The 22,848-nt window shown below is 43.1% G+C and overlaps 1 protein-coding gene across 18 annotated transcripts in view; it reads right to left on the bottom strand.

Annotated features, from left to right (window-relative positions):
* Nucleotides 1-22,848, bottom strand: part of LOC133452609 (receptor-type tyrosine-protein phosphatase S-like) — an 81,846-nt gene that overhangs the window by 27,509 nt on the left and 31,489 nt on the right. For 10 of the 18 annotated variants that reach the window (XM_061732045.1, XM_061732046.1, XM_061732048.1 and 7 more), the window contains 5 exons: nucleotides 16,349-16,537; nucleotides 8,574-8,684; nucleotides 4,484-4,498; nucleotides 2,894-3,163; nucleotides 1,367-1,746 (listed from right to left, as the gene is read on the bottom strand). In XM_061732045.1, the coding sequence (XP_061588029.1) occupies nucleotides 1,367-1,746; nucleotides 2,894-3,163; nucleotides 4,484-4,498; nucleotides 8,574-8,684; nucleotides 16,349-16,537 (965 nt within the window). The remainder of the gene's footprint in view (nucleotides 1-1,366; nucleotides 1,747-2,893; nucleotides 3,164-4,483; nucleotides 4,499-8,573; nucleotides 8,685-16,348; nucleotides 16,538-22,848) is intronic. The other 8 variants (XM_061732049.1, XM_061732052.1, XM_061732061.1 and 5 more) reach the window with 2 other exon arrangements.

The following is a 22,848-nucleotide window of genomic DNA, read 5'->3' as shown; positions in this document are numbered from 1 at the left end:
GGGAGAGCTCTCAATTAACGATGGACAGTCCAATTACCCTTTCTTTCTTTAGAGAGCAGAGAAAGTAGTAAGGGAGTTTAAGGACAAAAAATCCCTGCCAGGACATGACTCCTGCAAATGAACCTGTACACTGTAATAAAGCTCCTTGCAGCAGTTTAATGATTTTTTTGTGGTTTCAACTTCACGTGGGACTGGGTGCAGTTTCAACACAGCATCAATGTGAAATGTGTTGGTCAAGAAGACATGTTCTCATATTGTTTTATATGTGTATGGCTTTTTACGGCCGTACTAGGGGTGTAACGATACACTAATCTCACGATACGGTACGATACACGATATTGAGGTCACGATAACGATACGATATTATAGCAGTATTTTTTTAACAACCTTGAATGAGGAACATATGACTGGAAAAAATGGTCTTTTATTTGAAAGACACAAAATACAAAACAATGCTGTGCATTTGCCCTATTGTTACAGTTTGTAATGCTTTATAACTGTTTAAGTTTTAAAGAGAAAGCCAGGCCAACCATTTTCCACAAACTGAACTAAAAGTAAATGTCAGGTTTGCATTATACATCTTCAGTTTCAGACAAGTAAAAATATTTTGCCACAAACTGAATAGTTTTTCTCATGTATGATTTGACTTTTTTCTTTTCCAGAAATTTAACAACTAAAATTAAATAAATAAATACAAGTAAATAAATACATACAATTTTACATCATAAAAAAGATTGATTCATGCTCACCTTATAAGTGTAAGAGGAGATATATTTTTGTTAAGAAGGTTATTTTGCTAATTCAGGGTTCATTATTTTATAAATATATTCTTTATATTCTGATGTAAATCAGGGACTATAATGACACTAGTCAGTTTATCTGTAGTGATTAGTCTGTTTTAGATTGGGCGGAGTGATACAGCACTAGGTGCTGTGTTGATGTTCTAAAATCCTACGCTGTTGAGCGGACATTGAAGTACACTGGAACTTAGCAGAAGTTGTCTCTGTGTTTATCCTACTCATGACCCCAAAAAGGTTTAATTTAATAAGGTAAGGCTTAACTCTACACCAGACTTACATAAGTAAAGGTTCAGACCTCAAAACGGGACTGCAAAACGGGACTAGTTTCTTCTGAGCGGAGGAAGATTTTGGTCCGCGCGGTCCGGCCGCGGTCCGGCCGCGGTCGCGGTCGGATGCACGTTTCTAGTCAACACAATAGATTAATATTAATAACCCAATATCGCGATACACTTTGTCACCCCCACGACAAGTTTTGTGACATTTTTGTATCGCGAAATTTCGTGGCACGATATATTGTTACACCCCTAGGCCGTACTGAATAAACTCTGCATCCGTCCTCAACTCACCTGTCCATTGGGCTCCTCTGGTTCCTCCCAACGTACCATCACGGTGTTTTCTGAAATGACGTGTGCCTGGACGTTCCGTGGAGGGCTGGCGGGGGCCTGCTCCCCCGTGCGAGCCTCCACGCGGGCGGACGGGGGTCCCTGGCCGATGCTGTTGAAGGCTGACACTCTGATTTCGTACTCGGTGTTGGGGTACAGCCCACCGATGCTGTAGCGGGTGGTGGTGATGCTGTCCACCGTCTCGTACTTGCTGTCCGGCCCTTTGGCTCGGTACTGAATGATGTAGTAAGAGACGGGGTCAGGGTTGCCAGAGTCCCAGGTGATGGTAACGCTTGTGGCTGTGGTTTCCGTGACGATGGGTGTACCAGGAGGCTTTGGTAAAGCTGAGGATTAGAAAGGCAGCAGATCAACAGGATTATACTTTTTAATATGAATTATTATATTGTTTTTTTTTATCTTATATATCTGATAATTACGCAGTCACTATGCACATTTCATTAATACGCTCATTATATCATAGCAAGTTAGTGCTCTGTGCATTTTGCTTTCTGGTTTGAGGCAAGTATCTAAATCCCACATTTATGATTATTGTTCAGTTCTTTTTTTTCTCTTTATATATTCACTGGCCACTGAAAACAAGGGGATGCCGTACTAATCGCATTTAAGACCCCTAATCAAAATCTAATATAATTAATTATAATTTCTTATGGTTTTTAAATCTGTCGTGCACACTAACTAACTCCCACCAGTTATGATGCAACCGGCCTTCTGTGGCGGCAGTAAGAATGCAGAAATGTCCACTGACAATTAAGAGCACTATAACCTGCCTTCCAGACAACATCTGTTCCAGGAACGTCCATGCATTTTTTAGCAAGACAATTTAAAACCGCATACTGCAGACGATACAAATGCCTGGCTGAGGAGGAAGTGTACAGACAGTGAACTGGGCTGCAGACAGACGCTGTGTGGGCTTTTGTCCTGACATCTCTGCAGGAACCTTGAGACAGAACAATTTAAAAGCATCATTGCTTTGTGTAACTTACTAAATGCCAGGAGTATCTTATGGGAGTTCTTAGAAGGAGTGACTAAAATAATAAAGTGTTTATTTAATACTTTATTACATGAAATTTTCCAAACTTTTCAAAATGGCCAGGCCAGTGATTTTTTTTTTTTAAATTCAAAATTGTAAGTATCTGAATGGAACCTAAAATACTTTTACTTCCAGCAAAATATTATTATATTACCTTTCTATTAAACTTGATGTATTTTGCATTCATTTATCAAATTCTTTCTCAGGCCTGTAGAGCTAACCTATCACGTTTTTCTGGGCCTGCTCTTGCAAAAGGCTCAGAAACAAATGGAACTTATTCAATAAAATGTATTTCTTGGAGATTTAACATTTCCATCCTTAAAAAGAGGGATTTGAAAATGTGAACAAGGTGATATATTTCTGCAAAGCCCATTTTCCCATTCACCGAGCTGCAGAAGTGAAAATAATCAAGCGTCTGTACTGATAAGTGGCTTCCTTACTCTTGACTAAGACCTGAGCTGTGGCCTCAATGATACCCAGGCTACTCATGGCCACACATGTGTAGTTTGCAGACTCCCGGACACCATTGAGCTCAAGCACGTTCCGTCCAATAGGCATCTCGTCCTCGGGGGTCAGGTCCTCGGTGCCCAGCATCCACTTGACGTAAGGCATGGGTGAACCCACGGCCACGCAGGTGATGTTGACGCTTCCTCCGGGCATGATCTCATGGTTGGAGGGGAGGATAGAGAAGCGCGGGGGCACGCGGCGCACTGGGAAAGGAGGAGAGTTGGGGGAGAGAGGAAGGGGTGGGGACGGACGTTAAAGGGGTTAGGTAGAGGAGGAGAAAAGTGGGGAAGGGAGTGAGGATAAGAAAGGTGGAGAGAAGGAAGGGGGGGGAAGGGGAGGAGAATAAGAGAGAGAGCAAAAGAGAGAGCAAAGCAGAGAGCAGGAGAAAGATTGAGACAGAGATTGAAGGCAGGAGAGATAAAAAGGAAGAGAAAGAAAGAGAAAGAGAGGAGAGGTAACAGGGGGAGAATGAACTTCAGGGTTTTTACAGAAAATTACAAAGGGATAATTCAAGTTTAGTCCCAATTACTTTATGGTATTGATGATTCCAACAAAAAAGACACAGATCTTGTGTTGAGCTCAACCATTCAGTGTGAGCTGTCTACAAAAATAATATTGTGACAAACTCTTGAGTACCATTGCAACCAGGACATGACACCTATAGTCAGCTTCTCCTCTTATAAAACAGAACGACCAATTCATGGAGGAAAAAAAAACAGACTTCAGGATTCAAGTTTTTTTTTCTTTTTAGTGATATTGTTACTGTTTTATGCCCCCTGTAAGGAATGACTAAGCGAGCTAAAGTTTCTCTGAGATTTCATAAAGAAACTTTACTTCTTTGAGATTTCTGTGACTTGAGGTGACTGTGCAGCGGGGGGGAGTGTATGCATCTCAGGGGCAGATCAATAGGCCCTGCCTGCTATTTGTGTCCCCCGTGCAAAGAACAAGCAAACTGGCAAGTTATATCCAATACTGAATCTGTCAGAGCTCAGTAGACTACATATTAGGGGGGAGATGCATCGAGAGACTGAACTCATAGGTCACTTGCATGCCTGGGCGACTCAAGAGGGATAAAATGGTGGAGAAACACAAAGAAGAGAACGAAGAACTGAGAGGGAGACGGAGAGAGGCGAGACGGGAGCGGACACACTGAGAGGCAGATAGAGGGATAGAAACCGAGTAAAAGTGGGGAAAGACAGAAGGACAGAGAGGGAGAGGAAGCTCTGCGTCTCTTCCAGACAATGACAGGCAATGTAGCAAAGGACAGCCACATTGTACAACAAGATACTGTACAATACAGAGGATTCATAACTGATACAGTGTGTAAGCAAATGAATTGGAAATGTGGACAGGAGTGGGTCAAGAGGTCCAAAAAGGTGTTGTGGCATTTACAGAGTGATCATTGGACACATTAAGTAAAAAACACCAAGACAACATGAAAGAGGCAAAACGGGAAAGTGCGAGCAAAAAGAGAGATATGTGAGGTAGTATGTGCATGTTTATAAGTTAATAAACTTATGTACATGTGTCTGTCGCTCCTACACATCAGGGTGCAGACAGAATGCAGAGGAAGAAGAGAAAAAGGGGAAGGTAAGGAGGGGAACAGACAGGGAAGTGAAGATAAAGAGAGGATTAGAAGAGGGTTGTGGGGAAGGAGGGGAGAGGGGGAAGAAAAGAGGAGCGAGGAAGAAGAAAACACATGGATCTATTTAAAAACAAGGCTATATACCAAAGTCAGGCCCATTCAGAAAGTAGGCGCTTCAAAAGTAAGAAACAAAATGAACAAACTAAAAAATCTAGTAGAAATCGGATGCTGAAGGAACAGAGAGGAGGCGGGTACCCGAGGGTCACAACAAAGAAAACAGGAAGGGAAGAAAGATAGAAAGAAAGAAAGAAAAGATGGACAAACGTGTGTGGATGAGAGGAGAGAGTGAAAGGGAAGGCAGTCAAAGAGGAGAAACATTTCTGAAAAAGTCAGTCCTAGGAAATTTACCGTATATGTGTACTAAAAACAAGACTAAGAAAAAACAACAAATAATAATTAAAACAAGAATCACATGAAAAAGGAAAATCAAATAAATAAACAAACAAATACGTGTAAATTTACTGCATAACCTCCACTCCTTAATGAGTTACATCACGGGTCACAGCCCCTACTCAAAGAATCTAGGGACAATCGGATAGAAATGAACATTTTTCCATGATTTCAGCAGATCAAATATCAATTGTCACTATGGTGTCACTATCAATTTATGATTAACAGATTTAATTCAAAGCATTTGGAATAAACTAGACAAAAATAAAATACAAACAACCTAAAAATACCCAGAATTGGATACAGAAATTGAAGAGAAAAAAGAGACAAAGAGACAAAAAACAGGTAGATCTGTTAGAAAACAGACATGATTGGGCAGGCATCTCCTCATCGACGCATGCTGGGGACAGACAGGCAGGCGGGCCAACAGCTTCATGCGTATGACAGACGCAGCAGTTGCAAAGCAGCATGACAACATTTGTTATTTACTTAGAATTTATGCGAAAATAAAAATAGCAAACAAAAAACAAACAAACAAACATATTTTCAGCTCATTATGGATTAATTCGAGTAACAGGATGAAGGTGATGACAAAAGCATTCACCTGAAACATGAAGTCAGCTTCTGAGGATTTCTAAAGTCAAGTCTGGAGACAAAAGACGAAGAATCTGCTGCAGAGACGCAGGTGAGTGCTTTAGAATAAAGTGAGCTTATAACAAGGGATAATCCCTCACATGCTCAAAGAGCCTCTAGCTTAAAGTAAAATTGAGCTGGCTGCTTCATTTCCTTCATTTTTTATCAATGGTTTGTAAGCAGTAGGACCTTCAATCTTTATTAGAAGAGCTATCATTAGCCCTGTCCTCTGCAGGGAGTCTGGAGGCTACCGGCTGAGAGGACCTTGGCACAGCCATCAGGATTACCACTGTATCCGTGCACTGATCTATAGCTGACATTTACTCAGCGCCATCCCGTCCATCTCAAGGACAACCCTTTCACCGGGCACTTTAATGAGATGAAAACAATTATTGCCCCTCGATATCAAAAAAATTACAATGGATGAAATCAATTTGAAACGTCAATCAATAGAAGTGTCTGGTGGAGACAGTAAAAGCCGAGGAATGCATGATGAACCATATTACAATCTAGTGTCTGGGCAGTATCCAGATCCTTTCAGTAAAATACTCGCCTAAACACAACAAAAATAAAGATACTCTACGGTAAGTCTTGGACTGAGCAACACATCATGTGTACATATCAGTCGAGGGGTATTTACAAATTGTTCCCACAAAAGTCAGGATGTTGTGTTAAAGGAAAGATGGATGACATCATTTCAACCCAATCCTTTAAATATCAAACTTATTTTGAATTTGATGGCAGCAGCACCTTTCAAAGAAGTTGAGACGGGTACGAAAGGAGCGTAAAACCATAGTGAGACCAAGAAACAACCGGCTAAACAACTTCACAACAGACTGAGGGAGGCTGAGACTGTCAGAAAAGAAGAGGAGGGAAAAAACAGCGTGGGAGGCATTTCTTATTAAAAAACTACAAAGAGTTTGGTGGTGTCATCATCCGCGGTATACAATACAATCAGTGACATATTCAGAGAATCTGGAAAAATGTGACACCTGAATTGCTAGGCAGCACTGTTTTATGCAAAAGAAAAAAACTAAAATGGGATAACTTTATTAGTGGAAATCCCTGCGCACACTGGAACACCCCAGAAAACCATCGACTGACGCTAAATGAAAAACTCTCCTGTCGAATCAAAATTTTAAAATCTTTCGGGAGATCACGGACGCCTCATCCGCCAGGCTGCAAAGTAGAGGAACCATCTGGTTTATTTAAAGTGCACAGTTGAAAAGCCAGCATGCATGATGGTATGGGAGTGCCTTGAACATCTGCGAAGGCCCCATTAAAGCTGAACAATGCACTGTATACAGTTTGCTGCAACATATGCTGCTGTCCAGACGATGCCTTTTTCAGGCAAGGCCTTCAGTATCTGAGAACAAGAGCGTCAAACACATTCTGCTTCAAAACTGGCTTGCCTGCAGTCCAGCCCTGTGATGCGTTCAAAACATTAAAAAGACACAGCACGTGGAGGGTGGTCAGGACATTTGAGCAGCCGAACTCCTCCTGTACCCTGAAGCACTATTACACCGTGGTATGCAAGTCATATTTGAATTAAATTGAGCAACTACCCGTCATAGTCATCGTGATTATGCTCGTCATCCTGAGTTTGAGTAATGAACTCAGCCCGACAGGTGACGCCTCTCTGGCAAAGCGAACACAAAACTTCAGAACAAAAATAGCACGTACAAGCTCGACTGCAAGTGCAACTTCCTGACTCGGTGCATCAACGGGAGCAGACATGACAACATGGGAGCAGGAACAAAACCACAACAAAAAAAAAAAAGGGGAAAAAAGAAGGAGCTGCAAGCCATGGAAAGACAGCAAGTTCAATAATATCACATTTCGAGCATATCAATAAGCGTGAACACATGTTGACGTGCTTCTGCAGACATGTCAATCAGCAGACATGCAAGCGGTGCTCCTTTCTCTTTCTCTCTCACTCCTTCCATGCAAACATTGCCTCTTTTTAATCTTCCAATTCTTGGGTCTCCATGACAACAAGATCATACCATGCAGAAAAACATTGATCGGGGAGTGAAGGCAATACCAAGGGTTCTGCACACAAGGCCTCACAATGCAGTGAATGCACTCTGCTGCGTAGGCAGATCACTTCTTCATCGCAGCAGCTTTGCTCTCTTCAGTTTGGATACAGCTTTTAATTGTTTCACTTCAAAGCTACTCCAGTACTTTTTCCCTTTTTTGTTTCCCTCTGTTTCAATGACTGACGCTTTCTGAAACAAAGGAGTAACAAAAGAAAAGAAAGAGCGCACCAACCTTCTCGAAGCTCTGAGGGATGGAAGGGGGTTGATGCGGAACACAATGACGTGAAGGGGGGGGGGGAGAGAGAGAACGAGGAAACACAGAGAGAATAAAAACGGCCAGCGCAAAGCCACTTGCTTCACTGCAGCAGTCACGCACCACATATACTACTCTGATATCCCACGTTTACACAGAATCTCAACTTGTAAATCTGAACATTGGGTGTGGCCTTGGGCGCACCAGCCGGTGCCAGTGAGACACCGGCACCCGCAGACAGAGGTCCGATTCAGCTAATAAACAGGGATTATGCGTGTGCACAACTGTGCCGCGAAGCCAATTTCGTTCCAATTATCAATCGAATCAAATCAGAGCATCTTTATCTGCCTCTGGCACAGAAACCACTTTAGCAGACAGATCAGTGACACTTCCATGCAGTTAAACCGAGGTGAGTGCTCACTTTTGATTCAACCATACCGCGTGAGATCCCACCAAGGTTTAATGTGGACTTGTTAAAGGTGGTTGTGAGAAATACCAAACAAGGTCAACATATATTGTAGACAATGGATGGGTTAGTAATACTTGTTTAAGAACAGTCATGGAAAAAGAGGTAGCTTCATAAATCATACCTAGAGCAGCTTAAGTGTAGTCATTTCAGTGCATTTGTCTGTGCGTGTGTGTTCAGGTCCTACCTCGCACATAAAGGTTTGCAGGAGAGGAGTAGCGCACGCCTTGAGAGTTGGTGGCCACGCACTCGTACTTCCCTTGGTCTGTTTCCTCGCTGTTCTCTATCTGGAGTGCTCCTGCAAGAGATACAAGAATAAGTGCATTTTATATTGTGTGTGTTGTTAAAAAACGTCCCCCATCTGCGTTTCTGATGCAGTCTGACCCTCCCTGTTTTGTTTTTTTAAATCATCCAACGGTTGCAAATCAAACACTGCCTGAACAGCTCATACTCTCGTATACCAGAGGTCACATTTTAAGTAAGAGCTGTACATTTTGTCTAGCACCCAAGCACAGCTCCCATCCTTTTGTAAAACAATGACGTTTCCACAGATGAAGGATTCCTTGCAAAAAGTTTGCCAGTCAAAAAACAAGTCTTTTTTTAAACTTGGATGACAGTTGTGTACCTCTGTAGCGAGTGATTCCTGGAGTCGGCACTCTGCTGCCATGAAGAAAGCCTTTTACTATCTTGGCAGTAAACTGGCAGCAGCTTTACCCCGAAGCAACGACCTGATGATGCTCTTTTGCCTTTGTTTCTTCAGTTCTTATCCTCCTACCTGACGCCTGCTGTGATAAACACTGTGTGTCTCACTGAACGTACTATAATTACACACGCATGCATCAGGTATCTTTTGTTGCACAGGGGGCTGTTTTCACTGCTGTGCCTTTTTCTCCTGTAGCATCTTCGGAACAATTTCTTTCTTTCTTCTTTTTTTTTGGCTCTTTCAGTCTGCTCGGTCACATTCATGTCACCGGAAACTGACTTTGACACGGAGCCTGAGGAGGAAGCACAGAATCGTGCTTTACACTCTGCTGCATCGCATGGAGTGGAAACCAGACACAATACAAAATGTCCATGACATACCCAGATTGTGCTGGAAGGCACGTATAGTGCACACGAGTGCGTTTAAAAACATGCGCACATGCATACACACAGAGCGATTCTCTCGAATTTGCTCGCAGAAATCAATTTTTTAATATCAACTCCTCTGTGAGATGGATAAAAGGCATCCGGCTTGTAAGAGATGTAGAGAGATGCAGCATATAGTGAGCTTTACTTCCTGACAGATTTCTTTTTTTAACTATGAATGCTGGGGAAAAAAAACCTCAGAATTATTTTCCGCAGAAGAATACCAGTATGTGAGAAATTTAAACACAAATCCTGAATTTAAAAAAGTAGAAAAGCAGTATAAATAATCTTTGTACATCATATTTTTATTACATTACATCATGATTATGTAGAATGTTTTTAATACGTCATATTTTATGATTTTATAATATATGTAGTCGTCAATTCATGTGTGTGTAGCTTGTTGCTATTGATCCTTTTAACCAACTTAGATAATCAAGCCAACTTCATTTTGGTATATTTGGCACTATGTGCAGTTGATACTGAACCCAGCGGAGCTTTGGTTCCCTTGACTGTGGGTGTTCCTGGTGTTTTGGTGTCTATTCCTTATCACAGGAGCAGTGCTTCCACTGCGATACAATGCATTTCTATTATTCGAGTAATCCCTTCTGGAAAACACAGAATCTATGAAAAACATATATTTTTTCATACATTACAGCTCTGAACATTTGAATAATTCATAATGATTTTCTGCAGTAGTTGTGCACTTATATCAGCCATATGTGTGAGTTCAGTGCTACTATCTCAGAAGCAGACGCTTCTTCTCAGTTGCTCTTCCTTCTGTGTTGGTGCATTTAAGGTTGGGTTGGAGATGCTGGAAAAAACCAGGAGAAGTCCGATTTCCAAACCACACAATCACACCTTTGCTCCGGTCGCATGCAGTGATTGAACGGTGCTTTTAGAGAACCGTCACTTCCACGAGTGATTGATATTTTTTGCTTTGGTGTGAGAGTATTTTATTCATTGTTAGTACATCAGTGTGCAACGAGAATGGCAGGTAATATAGAAAAAAACCTTGACTTGCTGAATTGTAAAGAGCTTTGCAAGGAATAGCTAATGTTAAAAAGAGGCTATATAAATGCAGAAGAGATTGAATAAAAAGGCTACTACAGAGCTGGGGACACAGAAGGATGGAGAAGGGGCCCGATGTGGCTCTGTCACATAAATAAAGTATATGCACATGAAATAGGTTACACATATTTTCAATTATCTAAATCGACAAACATCTATTGATTAGGAAATCTGAGGTAAGGGTTCAGATCTATATTAAATGCCACAGTAGACTATAGTAGTGCAGCAACTCCAGTGTTTTGCAAGGTAAAGTAACAATTTTTTTGAAAAACGAGTGTGGGGACTTTAAAGAGAACATACATACTCCTGTCATAATTCATCTGCATGGATTTAACAACTTCAGTCACTATATTATTCCTTTGAACTGGCTTAGCAGTAAGACTACTTTGCCTCTAAGGCATTTGGACTGATCACCTTGACAACGGCATCCGGAAATCAAAAATGAGCTCTAAAACTCTGGATTAATATTCATCTGTGCACTTGCCTGTCTAAGTCTGATTAGACAAGTATCAATAGGGTTGTTGTTGGAAAAAAAACACTTGACCAAAGATGGAATGTGAAGGACATTTGTACCCGTAGCAACAACGCAGTGCTAACACAAGATAATCACCAGTTTAGCATTTTCATTGCCTTGTTATATTATTCCTTTTCCACCAACAAAAGAAAAAACAAACTAACGAGCATTTTATGCCCTCAGTGTTGTGGCTTTTTTTTCTGTTACCCAAAGTAGTATAGAACATCGATACTTTTCATGGCTTTGTAATGAAGTTTGCAATTTCAGTGTTGAATTTCAGCAACACTGATGCACACAGACAAGCCGTTTCTGCATCTACGAGTGCATTTCTGAACACTAACAAAAGTCCACTCATAACAGCTGATGATGGAATCGTGCAAACAATATGGTTTTTAAAATTTATAGGAGAGAAAGTATAAACGTGTTACTCTCAGCTGGAGCACAAGGTGTTTTGTGCATCTGAGCGTATTTGTTGATGCTGTCATCCATCCACTCCACTCCTCTGCAGTTACATGAAAAGAAAACGGCTGGTGCGCCCTGCTTTTTCGTCTCATTCTTTCCTTCTCTCATTTCCCCCGTGGTACAGGGCAGAGTTAGGAAATAAACAGGCATAAATTATCCGCGCTACAGGGTAAATCGCTCCTCCTGAAAACGGTACAGGCAGGTGGAGATGCAAGGAAAAGAGAAGGCAGAGGAGAGGTGAGCTCACACAGGTGGAGCTTTAAACACCGCAACTCATCTGGCAGATGGGGGCAGCTCAAATGGCAAACTATCAGCCAAAATTTAAGATTTGCAAGTTAAATCTTTTTATGCAAAACATGCAATTATCCTACATGGAGAAGAGAGAGGGGTTTAGTGGATATACGTGAAGGTCAGCAAGCACATAAATAAACAAAGAGTTTAGACAGAAAGCTGGAAATGAACCAGTGTCATGGAAGAACCAAAGAGAAAGTTACAGAAAAGCCCCCCCAAAAAACAGGAAAAAGGAAATGGGCAAGTATCTGGGTTGGCGTGTCTGGTGGCGGCGGCTGGACCCAGAATGAGATGTGACTTAAGTAAATTGAGCTGCTGTGAAATCATGGATGGTGTACAGTGACTGCTGCGCTGGGATTCGGCTAATCAGATGATCACCGATACCGCTAACCTGATACCGCTGCCAGAACATCTAGGTCAAAGAGCTCACCTGGGCTCCCGTCTCCCCCAAAGAGAAAAATAACCTGACTGGAAGCTGGACATCAACAGCAAACAACTCAGATAGATTGGTGCCGTTTTGAGAGGAAACTTAATTAAACACACGAGCCAAATGCATCTGTTGAGGAAAATGATCCAATATTACACATCTGCGTGTGACAAAAGGTGCTGAGAATATGAGATTATCTCTTCATTTGAAGGTGATTTTAATCAAGTGGATAACAATTAGATGCAAGTGGGCGCTCTGTGTTATTTAAAGAACAGAGATCCAAGTCTAATCTTCACTAAATGTTTGTGGATATGTATCATGGCAGGAGCTAATTGCTTTAAGAGCTTTTAAGAACTAAAAAAGCCACTGGTCCAAATGCATCCCTTGCGCTTTGACCAGGGTTGTAGTTTCTCTCTAATAAATCTCCTGGAGTCTGTTGTTGAGATTTCCTGCTGACTAACAGCCAGACAGAGCAGCAGCAAAGGCCAAAAAACACACCTCATGGACGCAGTATTAAAGGATGCAGGACACAGCGCATTCGCCAGTGTGTGACCATTCTCATTACCATAACCTTTGATCACATCACGGTTCCTCACAAAGACGATACATCCATTATCCAGGAGAGAACGTCTGCATGCCATCTGTCAGGCCATGGGTCTAAGAAGGATGTTAAGAGCGATAAACTTTCCGGTACTTAGCTGCGGTTTTGAGGGGTACACAGATATCTTGTAATGGTACTCCTAACGAACGATATAAACGGGTTTAGCAGATGGCTCGGAGAAATAAATGGATGCCTGGTTGAGGTATAACGATGTCAGAAAAGTTCAGCTTTACACTGCGCCATATGTTTCTGTCCCTGGGAATTGATTAAGTGTCGGTGTGTGTGTGTGCGTGTAGCTATCAGATGTGTTAGCACATGGTTCATTGGCTCTGGACAGTTACCTGCATGAGAAACCCCCCACAGATGATGGATAGTTAAGGGCTATGAGATGGCTAAAAGTCTTCCTTTGTGAGATGTGAGTGCAATCATTCACCATATCGTTTTTCATCTTGACCCATATGGGACATAAAATTATTTCTTCGAGCAAACAGACAGAAGAGAGAGGACAGAGAGAAAGCCCTGATCGTGGATCCCTGGCTGCCTTCCACTGAATCGGAGGCATTGCTCACAAGTGCCATCATTAAACATCTCACCTTTAAAGTGCTGTTTCATCCATAACACATTTCAGAGCTATTTTGTGCCCGGCTCATGTGTAATTGATTTCCTTAAAGTCATTTCACTGCAGTGTTCGGTTCATTATGCAGTACATTTTGTTGTTCAGGTTTGTGGTGGTTTTGGTGATTTTAAATCCTATTAAAGCCTCAGATGAATCTCACAGAGCCATTTGTCTTGCTACTGTTTCATTGATGTGATATGCGGCCTAACAGAGTGTACCAGTGAATCACTGTTAATGCCCGTGTGACACTTTACAAAGGACCAACACAACTCAGGGCGCACCAGCGGAAACTTCTCCAGGTAAATATTATAAAACCTAAAGTAATAAGTCTGCAAGCAAAAGTGTTTGTTTTTCTGTATTAATGATGCTGAAAAAGAAAGTAACAAAGGAAGAAAGTGGTTCAAAATCCATGACTGCAGATACTGCAGCTTTGTTAATAATGGAAAACAATGGGAATTATTTGTATCTAGTGTTAACCTTAAATAATAACATACTAATTACTAATTATGGGTTTGCTCCTCCTAATGGACTAAAGTCCATATATCAGTGCTCTGAGACGTTATTCTACGTGCATCCATGCAGCAGTAAAGATGTTTCCACATCCCGCCCACAGCCACAACTGTTTGCTCAGAGGTAATTACACGGTAGGTATTCTACAGTATATACATCACACTGGCAACCCCCATTTCCACACATCATGGCCATTGGAAGAAAATTAAACTTGAGTTTATGTGTAGGGTTGCAGTCAATAAGCTGCATTAGAAAAGTACAAATGTGTAAAAAAGAAGCAAGTGCTAAACTGTAAGGAATATATTAAAGGTGCAATATGCAGGTTTGGAAAACCACTGAGGCCACGTTTACACGTAGCCGGGTATTTACAAAAACGGATATTTCCCCCTCTACGTTTTCAAAAAATATCCTTGTTTACACGAAGCTGCATGAAAACGCTGTTTAGGTGCTATGAGCAGCCAAACCTGCAGGGGGCAGTACGGAGCGCATCGCCGCGTACCCTACGCCGTAGGCTCTGCGTTGGTGTAACGCGGAACCATAAATCAGCCTTGACTGCCAGTTACTTCCAAGACTGAACGAGAGTCTTTCGTTTGGAGTGACAGAGAAGTGGAGTTAGACCCCGTCCACACGTAGCCGGGTATCTGCTAAACCGAAGATATTAAGATATTAACGCGGCAGCTCCGTGGCGGCCGGAACACGGGGGGAGTCGGGCTCGTTAACTGCGGCTTACAGAGAAGGAGCCGCAGAAGATATACAGGTTTAGAATGCTTATGAATGTGGTCGAAAAAGCAGATCTTCGGTTATGTGTGGAAGGGTTTTTTTTTTTAAAACGATGTAATGTGGATACAAATTATTTTATAAAGGGAGGGGGGGAAATATTCGGTTTTAAAAATACCCGGCTACGTGTGGACGGGGTCTTACTTTTTAAGTGTGACTTTAGAATATAAAATACAAGAAAATATTGACGGTGGCCAAACAAATTGTAAACACAGGTCGCACAAATGATGCTGGTGACGTTTCTGTGACGTTCTGAGCCTAAATCTCCTCCGTTTTCCTCCGTTTTCCTCTGTTTAGACGCAAACGTGAAAACGGAGTTTTTGAAAATCTCCACTTTGGTCGGCGTTTTCAGAAATGATCGTTTTTGGTGACTTTGACCTCCGTTTTCCTGTAAACGAACGGCCAAAACGCATGAAAACGCCTCCGTTTTTACTCCGTGTAAACGGGGCCTGAGTTGCATCAGGACAACAAAATCCCAGATCAAGAGAAAATAAGTCAAACAGGCTTGTAGCTGGTCGAGCTCTAAAGTCTAAGGAAATCCAGAAGGAGATTGAACCGGCTGGTCTTTTTTGGGAGGTTTTTAGCTGAAGAACATAAATGAGATGATAGAGAATAATCTTGAAGACGTAAACACAGGCACGGACCTGCAGTTGACAAAGACCGCTAGTGATCGGGGGAAGACACTGGCTGACAACGAGGGAGATATTTGAGCTGGCAGGACGCAGGGGCGCAGAGAATTATGGATGAAGCAACAACAAAATGGTTTCGCCTCACCATCACTTTCGTTCTCCCTGAGGATGTCTGAGTGAGAATGGCTGTGAAAAGACATGTCTGCCTGCTCCACGAGGCACTGCATCACTATGCAGAGGAGAACAAACAGAGCTGAATAAACCGTCTTTAGCATGGGATGTGTTTTCTTTGTATTCATCCTTTCATCTGTCAGCAGAAAAGGTCCCCTACTACATTTCCTACCGTCTCTTGCAAAGGAATTGAACCCTACACCTTAAATAAGACAAACAAAAACAACCCACTCGGCTCCCTTAATACAATTCCAGCTGTCTTGAGAGGACGAGAGAAAAAGGGATTCCAAAATGAAGGCACGTGATTTGTTATTAATAGGAGTTAGATATATAACATTAAGCATTTAATTATGTATCAGGGAATTAAATATTTGCATTACGGTTGAGTAACATGTATACGTCATCTTTGACAACATGCTGATGAGGTTTTTTTTTTAATTAACATTCGTGATAAACAATAAAGAGATAAATTTGTCTGATATTGTCCTGTAATCCTAAATATTAGAAAAAAAAGGATGCATTTTTTTCTGGCTTAAGGGTAACACAATTATCCTTTTAATGAAATTGGCTTTAAAAAGGTTTTACACTCCCAAAGGATGTAGATACAAGGAGAACAGCTTGTAATCCCTCAATCATAATTAAAACACGATAATCACCAAATTTAGAGCAACTGGGATTTACCTGATCCCAAAGCTAAGCCTGGGATGCACTGTTTGTTCAGTTATTGGCCACTAAAACAGTCAGATTAAAACTAAGATCTCTTACCTGATCGAAGCTGTTTGATGCGCCCCTGGCTGACGCTGGGGTCCACGGGCAGGAAGTCCTTGAACCAGGAGATGTCCGGGTCGGGGATGCCGCTGGCAGCGCATAGCATGGTGGCCGTCTTCGTCCGCTCCACCACCTTCAGCTGCGGACCCATGTCTATGCTGGGGAAGCCGAACGGCAGCTCGTCTTCTGGAAGGAACAGAAATAGAGGATGTCAGGCTGAAATCATGCAGTATTCAAGACGTCTTGTAGGTATTGAACCTTCTTTTGTTTTAAGGGGGAACCAGTGTGAAGCAGGCGACTTACTCCCCTGTAAGTCAATGTGACCTCCTGCAACAGACAGGAGTTGCAGGAAGTCACAGTTTGGAAAAAAAGGAGAGATTCTGATGAGGAGCTGCATTAAACAGACAGAGTGAGGGTCGTACCGTCTGAAACTACTCAAACCTCAGAAATGTCACAGCAACTCATACAAAGGCTGTATAAGATAATTTCCCACCTTCATCCCTTCTGCACCAGACAGTTATTTGTGTTATTAATCACAGGATGATACACGTTAACGTGTGTAACAGATTTTTAAAAATGACACCTTGAACAAATAAAATCCACAAAATTGGGGACACTTGAACCAACTTATGAGGTTTGAGTTGTTTTTCTGATGGAAATTCACTCCTCTGTCTCTCATTCTGGGTAGCTGTTTGGGTTTTTTGCCATATCTCCTCCTCGATTCTCCCAAATGAGTACCGTCACCGCCCTGTACAGCAGGTAAGACACTAGGATAAGTACTGCACACAATCACACTCAAAAGAGTGTTGTGCGTCTCGGGTAGCTTGGCTGTCCAGTTATCGAAGGCTAATGATAATTCTATTAAAGAATTATTAATAATTAATAAAGTGGACTATTTATCAATTTGAATTATCAAAATGATAATAATTCTCGGGGCACCACCCCCGATGCCTTACTCCGGGGGAAATTTGATAACTACACAGCAGAAAATCAGTCTCATTATGATTTATGCCTAATACAGTAATTGAAGGGTGAGATTCGAGCACTAGGCTCTGTCAAACAAATCAATTGTGACCAAACTGCATGAAACAACAGAAACCACTCAGAAATCAATCAGAATTTATTTACATACAGGTGTCAAAAGATGATAAACGCAACACCCCAAATAATTCTGATGGCACACTACGTAAACAGGGACAGAAATTATACAATGCAAAAGTTCCAGTCATCTGTGTGGGGTGTGACTAGTGTGTGTGTGCGTGTGTGCGTGTCTGCATGTGGGTGTGTGTGTGCGTGTCTGCATGTGTGTGTGTGTGTGTGTGTGATCTCAGAATGGCTCGGGAATTTACGACCGAGGGGAGCGTCTGTGTGTGTGTGTGTGTGTGTGTGTGTGTGTGTGTGTGTGTGTGTGTGGGGGGGGGGTTAGTACGAGAGGAAGAGAGGGAGAGATGCAGAAGAAAAGTAAAATAATAGACACTCTTAAATAATTTCTCATTACCAGAAATCCAAGACCTTCTGATCTTTCCCACACAGAAATGCCCCACTGTGAAACTAAACTTCACACGTGCGCTCTGGTCATTCAACTGGGAAATTTAGAAGGGCCTTGTTTTCGGTTGTCGAGAAGCATGTCATAACGATCCAGCAATGTGGATGCAGCAGTAGACCAATAAGAAGATAAACAAAAACACTTAAGTTAATAAACACAACTATGACGGGATCAGCAGTCCAGCTCACAGCGTAAACTAACTTTTAAAGTGTATTTTAAAGTTTTCTCTGCCCAGACACCAAAACCAGCCTCTCACGTGAATCTTTGCAGTTGAAGAAAAAAAGGGTGGTCGGTCAGCGTTCCTCGGGGAACAGCTGGGTGTTTACGCTCAGCAGGGGATCCTGATAAAGCGGCTATCACTCCCTCCTGTGTCCTTGCTGCAGATGAGGGGATAGCAGCTGGGCACAGCACTTGGCTTCCTTCAACTTCGGATCGGCGTCGCGTTCACGTCGAGGCAATGCAGGGTCCCTAGTTCGGCTTTCTGGGCTCGGAACTGCGTGGGTCGCTCGTGCAGCGCTGCAAAACGGACGCTCCTTCGTTCACGAAGGAGAAAGCCGGCCCTTGGCTGGCTCCCGGGTGTTACAGAGACCTGTGGGGGAGAAGGAAGAAGCAGAAAAGAGAGAAGAGGGAGGAGGGAGGGGGGTCTCCTCTTTTATAGCTGCGCACAGGAAGTTGATACCCCTTCCTGCAGCTTGGGGTCCTTGTCCAATCAAAGTGTGGTGCCTTATCACCAAGAGGGTCACATATGTAAACCCTGGTGTCCATGGGGGTTTTCCGTTGTTCTCCAGACCACGCTGGAGGTGTCGTAAACTCACCATGAGGCAGGGATCATGAAACTTTAAGTCTTTAGGTTTACTGGTCCAAGAGAAATGTTCACCCACTCACATATGTCATGAATTCATAATCATATGGACGGTAGTCCAACATCCCCCCTTAGATTTGACGGCGGGAATGCAGGGTCTGGTTGTCAAATCTACCAACAGTGCAACAGTCCATGTGATGCAGTCCTGGTTGGCAGAGGGGCACAGTACTTAAAAGTTCAGAGGTTAGCATAGCGCTGGAGGCTTTGTCTGGGCAGAGGTGAGGCATGTCTGGGCAGACGGAAATACGCTATGCTATATGAGACTAGGGTATAAAACATAACAATAAACATAAAACATAAAACATATAGAAACGATAAGGGATTCGATTATGCAGTTCAGTGTCATTACTAGCAGAATGAGGTAGATAAAGATAAAAAGAAGGGAGGTTAGTTAGGTTACGGACCCTCGATACGTAACTGCCAAAAGCAGACCAGGCTCAGTGGGTGTTCACCACGTGTTAATCCCTTGGCAGAGCGGTGCTGAGGAAGGAAACGGATCGGAGGGGGTCCGTCCTGTAACAGAACCGACCTCGGGTAACGGAAGAAGAAAGTATTGTTCCCTAACAATTTAATCACTCTGTGATTAATTGCTAAACCCGGAAAAACAAAACAGAACAAATGAAATAAAATTGTGAGTGTAGGCCTGAGATTTACTTCCCTAACACTCCAAGATCCCTGCCCCCCCCTTTTTCAGGGTAGGGGGGATTTGCACTTCTGGGTCAGAAGTTGTCAGTCAGCTGCAGACGATTCATGCAGCTCGTTCAGTGCTCTGGCCAACAGGGTATATATGGCACCCCCCTGGCCTGTTGATCTACGACGTCTGCGCCGTTTCTTGGGCTGTACCCTTGGCTGTACCCCTCGGGCGTCAGCCCCGGGGTGGAGCACCTCTCGGTCACTCTGTGCACCGTTCTCAGAATCTACGGTGGGACGTCTCTGTGTTTCCCACGCCAGCTCAGCGTACCCGCGGATTTCTCGCATTTTGAGATCTTGCCTCCCGCTGCAGTAAAGAGTTACCTTACATCGCACGCTTTCATGGAGGTTATGTAGGAATAGAGACTTAAAATGACGATCATTCTCCAAACCGGGAGTGTTGCGTCCCTGGAAAAACGCAGCTCTCAGACGCCAGTAATAATCTTTGGGGGTTTCTGACTCCTGGTGCTTAATTGAAGAAGCAGCCAGAGTAGCTGAAGCCCAGTCGGTTTCAGAACAATACTCCTCTAGCAAAGCCTGACGGAGTGCTTCATAGCAGTCTCTGGTTTTAGCGGGAAGGGATCTTATGAAAACACGAACGCTCCTGGCTGTGGTTTTCCAAAGAAGCTTTACCTTCTCGCCAGAGGATGCATGAGGTAAATCTCGGAGGCAATCCTGAACCTCATCGAGATAATTCTCAATATTTGACCCTGAATCATCCGGGTCAAAGTGTTCTATGTCATTGGCCAGGGACTCAAGGTCACGGAGACGCAAGCCTTGTCTATGCGGCGGGCCAGGGTCGTCTGGTCCACCAGAACATTCCTGATACACCTGGTCCCTGTGCCGAGAATAATAATTAGTTCTCGTCTTGTGTGGGACAGGTAGGTCGGAGGGGGGGTTTAAACCACCTGACACAAGTTTTTGTCCATCAGGGAAAGGTTCCCGGAAATTTGGATTTACGGCCTTCAGATTATGAGGCTGGCCGCATTTCGGGCTCAGCACCTCATCTTGAACATGCGGAGCAGTGGGCCTGAGGGTGAACGGGGGGGCACGCTTTAAGTCTGACCCCCCTTTCCTCATTTTGCACCTCGGTGGCTGCACTTTCATTTCATCCCAGGTGATAAGGTCTGGAACGGTGTCAGTAGCGTTTGGGCTACTGGCTGTCCCCCTGGGCTCAGACGGGATAAGCAGGTTACCTGCTGGATCCTTTCCCTGGCCCCCTGCTGGCCGTGGGTCAGTGTGAGATTGGTCACGCCTTTCATCACACCGCTGCAAATTGTTAATGATCGGGACACGGGAGAGTTGATCTACTTTAATTTCTGATTCGAGCCTTGGCTCGCGGTTCACATGCTTGTTTTCAACCCATCGTGGCTCCATTTTCTCGGAGCTTCGAGTGGACCCGTTACAGGAGTCCAGTGACTGCTGACGAAAGTCCAGCGACTGCTGGCGGAGACTAAGCGACTGCTCATAGAGGCTTACTGCCTTCTCCCGGAGGCTAAGTGCGTGCTCACGGAGCAGCCATGACTTTTCATGGCGTTCCTCCACGTGGCTGAACTTATGTGACTGGAGCTGGGTTTTGCAACTAAGCACATCAGAGAAGAATGCTTCTCTGGAAGAATTCTTAATTAAAGAGATCAACTCCTGTGTCCTATCACCAGCGTTACGTTCATAATTATGGACGTTATTCACCTCCTCTGAGGTGCATCGACTAGTTTCTCGGATTCGTGCTTGAGCCTCTCTTAACAGGCTTTTCAAGCGTTCAATCTCTTCCTGCGCATCGCAGTGCGCCAACACTTCCCCCTCGTATTTTTGTCGCCACCTGTGTTTGTTTTCCCCCGCATGGAGTTCTGCCTTACGTTGCCATAGCAACGCCAGTTTACCCGGAACGTTGGCTACACGGGCTTTTTTATACGGTTTCTTGGCGAAGCTAGTGAGCTCTGCTATCCTCCCTTCGCAGGTCTGGAGGTCATAGTTATTTATTATGCTCAGCTCATCTCTGGGTATTTCCATAATGCGTGCAATTACTTCTTGAGTGTCGGTAAAAGTGACGCTGGGGGAAGCCTCGGCCCCCCCTTCGTGGTTACCTGGGCTAGTCATCGCGCGTCTGGCCAGGGGACCCGGGACTGAAGGGAACCTGGCGAAAAGCTTCCTATTCAAACGGAACTTGCCTGATGGTCCTTCTAGTCAACCTCTGGTCACCTCTGCTGGCTCTGCGTCCAAATGCGATGAGTTTCCTGCCCTGTACACCACGCGCAGTTCACGAACCGGACACCAGTGTTTCGCTTGCGACTCTGCCAAGAGATTAACACTCAGTAATGAAGTAGATTCACGTTATCACCCAGATTAGGAGGAATGAGACAATAAATGAAGCATGAGAGACTCTGATATGTGCCTGAAAGCAGTTGGGTTCTTGGTTATCATAAAAGGAATCGAGATAACCTTGCAAGCAAAAGAAAAATAAAAGAATCAATAAGGTGGATTGAAATTTAAATGCCACCCAAATTAAAGATTCAATTTAAAAAACACGATAGAAATTAATCCGAAAGAATAACTCACATGGGGTAATCCCGACAAAGTTCTATTAATAGAATTTAAAGAACTTGAAACAAAACCAACCATTAACTTCAGTGAAGCAAGGTTGCAGAGGAAAATTAATCAAACAGATTAATAAAAGTAGTGATAAAAATAAAAGTTCAAGTTAATAAACTTAAAGCGACCAACCCTTAGTGAAGCGAGGTTGCCATTAGAACAACTTAAAATAACCGTAGGAATCAGATAATGAGAGGGGAAGAAAAATAAAAATATTTTCTTTCCCGATCAAAATTAATGTTCTGTTCTTTCATACAACTTGGTCACAAATATCGTTTCGAGAGCCTCACGCTGGGGCACCATTTATGTTGTGCGTCTCGGGTAGCTTGGCTGTCCAGTTATCGAAGGCTAATGATAATTCTATTAAAGAATTATTAATAATTAATAAAGTGGACTATTTATCAATTTGAATTATCAAAATGATAATAATTCTCGGGGCACCACCCCCGATGCCTTACTCCGGGGGAAATTTGATAACTACACAGCAGAAAATCAGTCTCATTATGATTTATGCCTAATACAGTAATTGAAGGGTGAGATTCGAGCACTAGGCTCTGTCAAACAAATCAATTGTGACCAAACTGCATGAAACAACAGAAACCACTCAGAAATCAATCAGAATTTATTTACATACAGGTGTCAAAAGATGATAAACGCAACACCCCAAATAATTCTGATGGCACACTACGTAAACAGGGACAGAAATTATACAATGCAAAAGTTCCAGTCATCTGTGTGGGGTGTGACTAGTGTGTGTGTGCGTGTGTGCGTGTCTGCATGTGGGTGTGTGTGTGCGTGTCTGCATGTGTG

This window comes from Cololabis saira, chromosome 10 (genome assembly GCF_033807715.1).
Source record: "Cololabis saira isolate AMF1-May2022 chromosome 10, fColSai1.1, whole genome shotgun sequence".
NCBI classification, from domain to species: Eukaryota; Metazoa; Chordata; class Actinopteri; order Beloniformes; family Belonidae; genus Cololabis; species Cololabis saira.
Note: the sequence above shows the minus strand (reverse complement) of the source record. Positions and strands in the feature narration are given on the sequence as shown.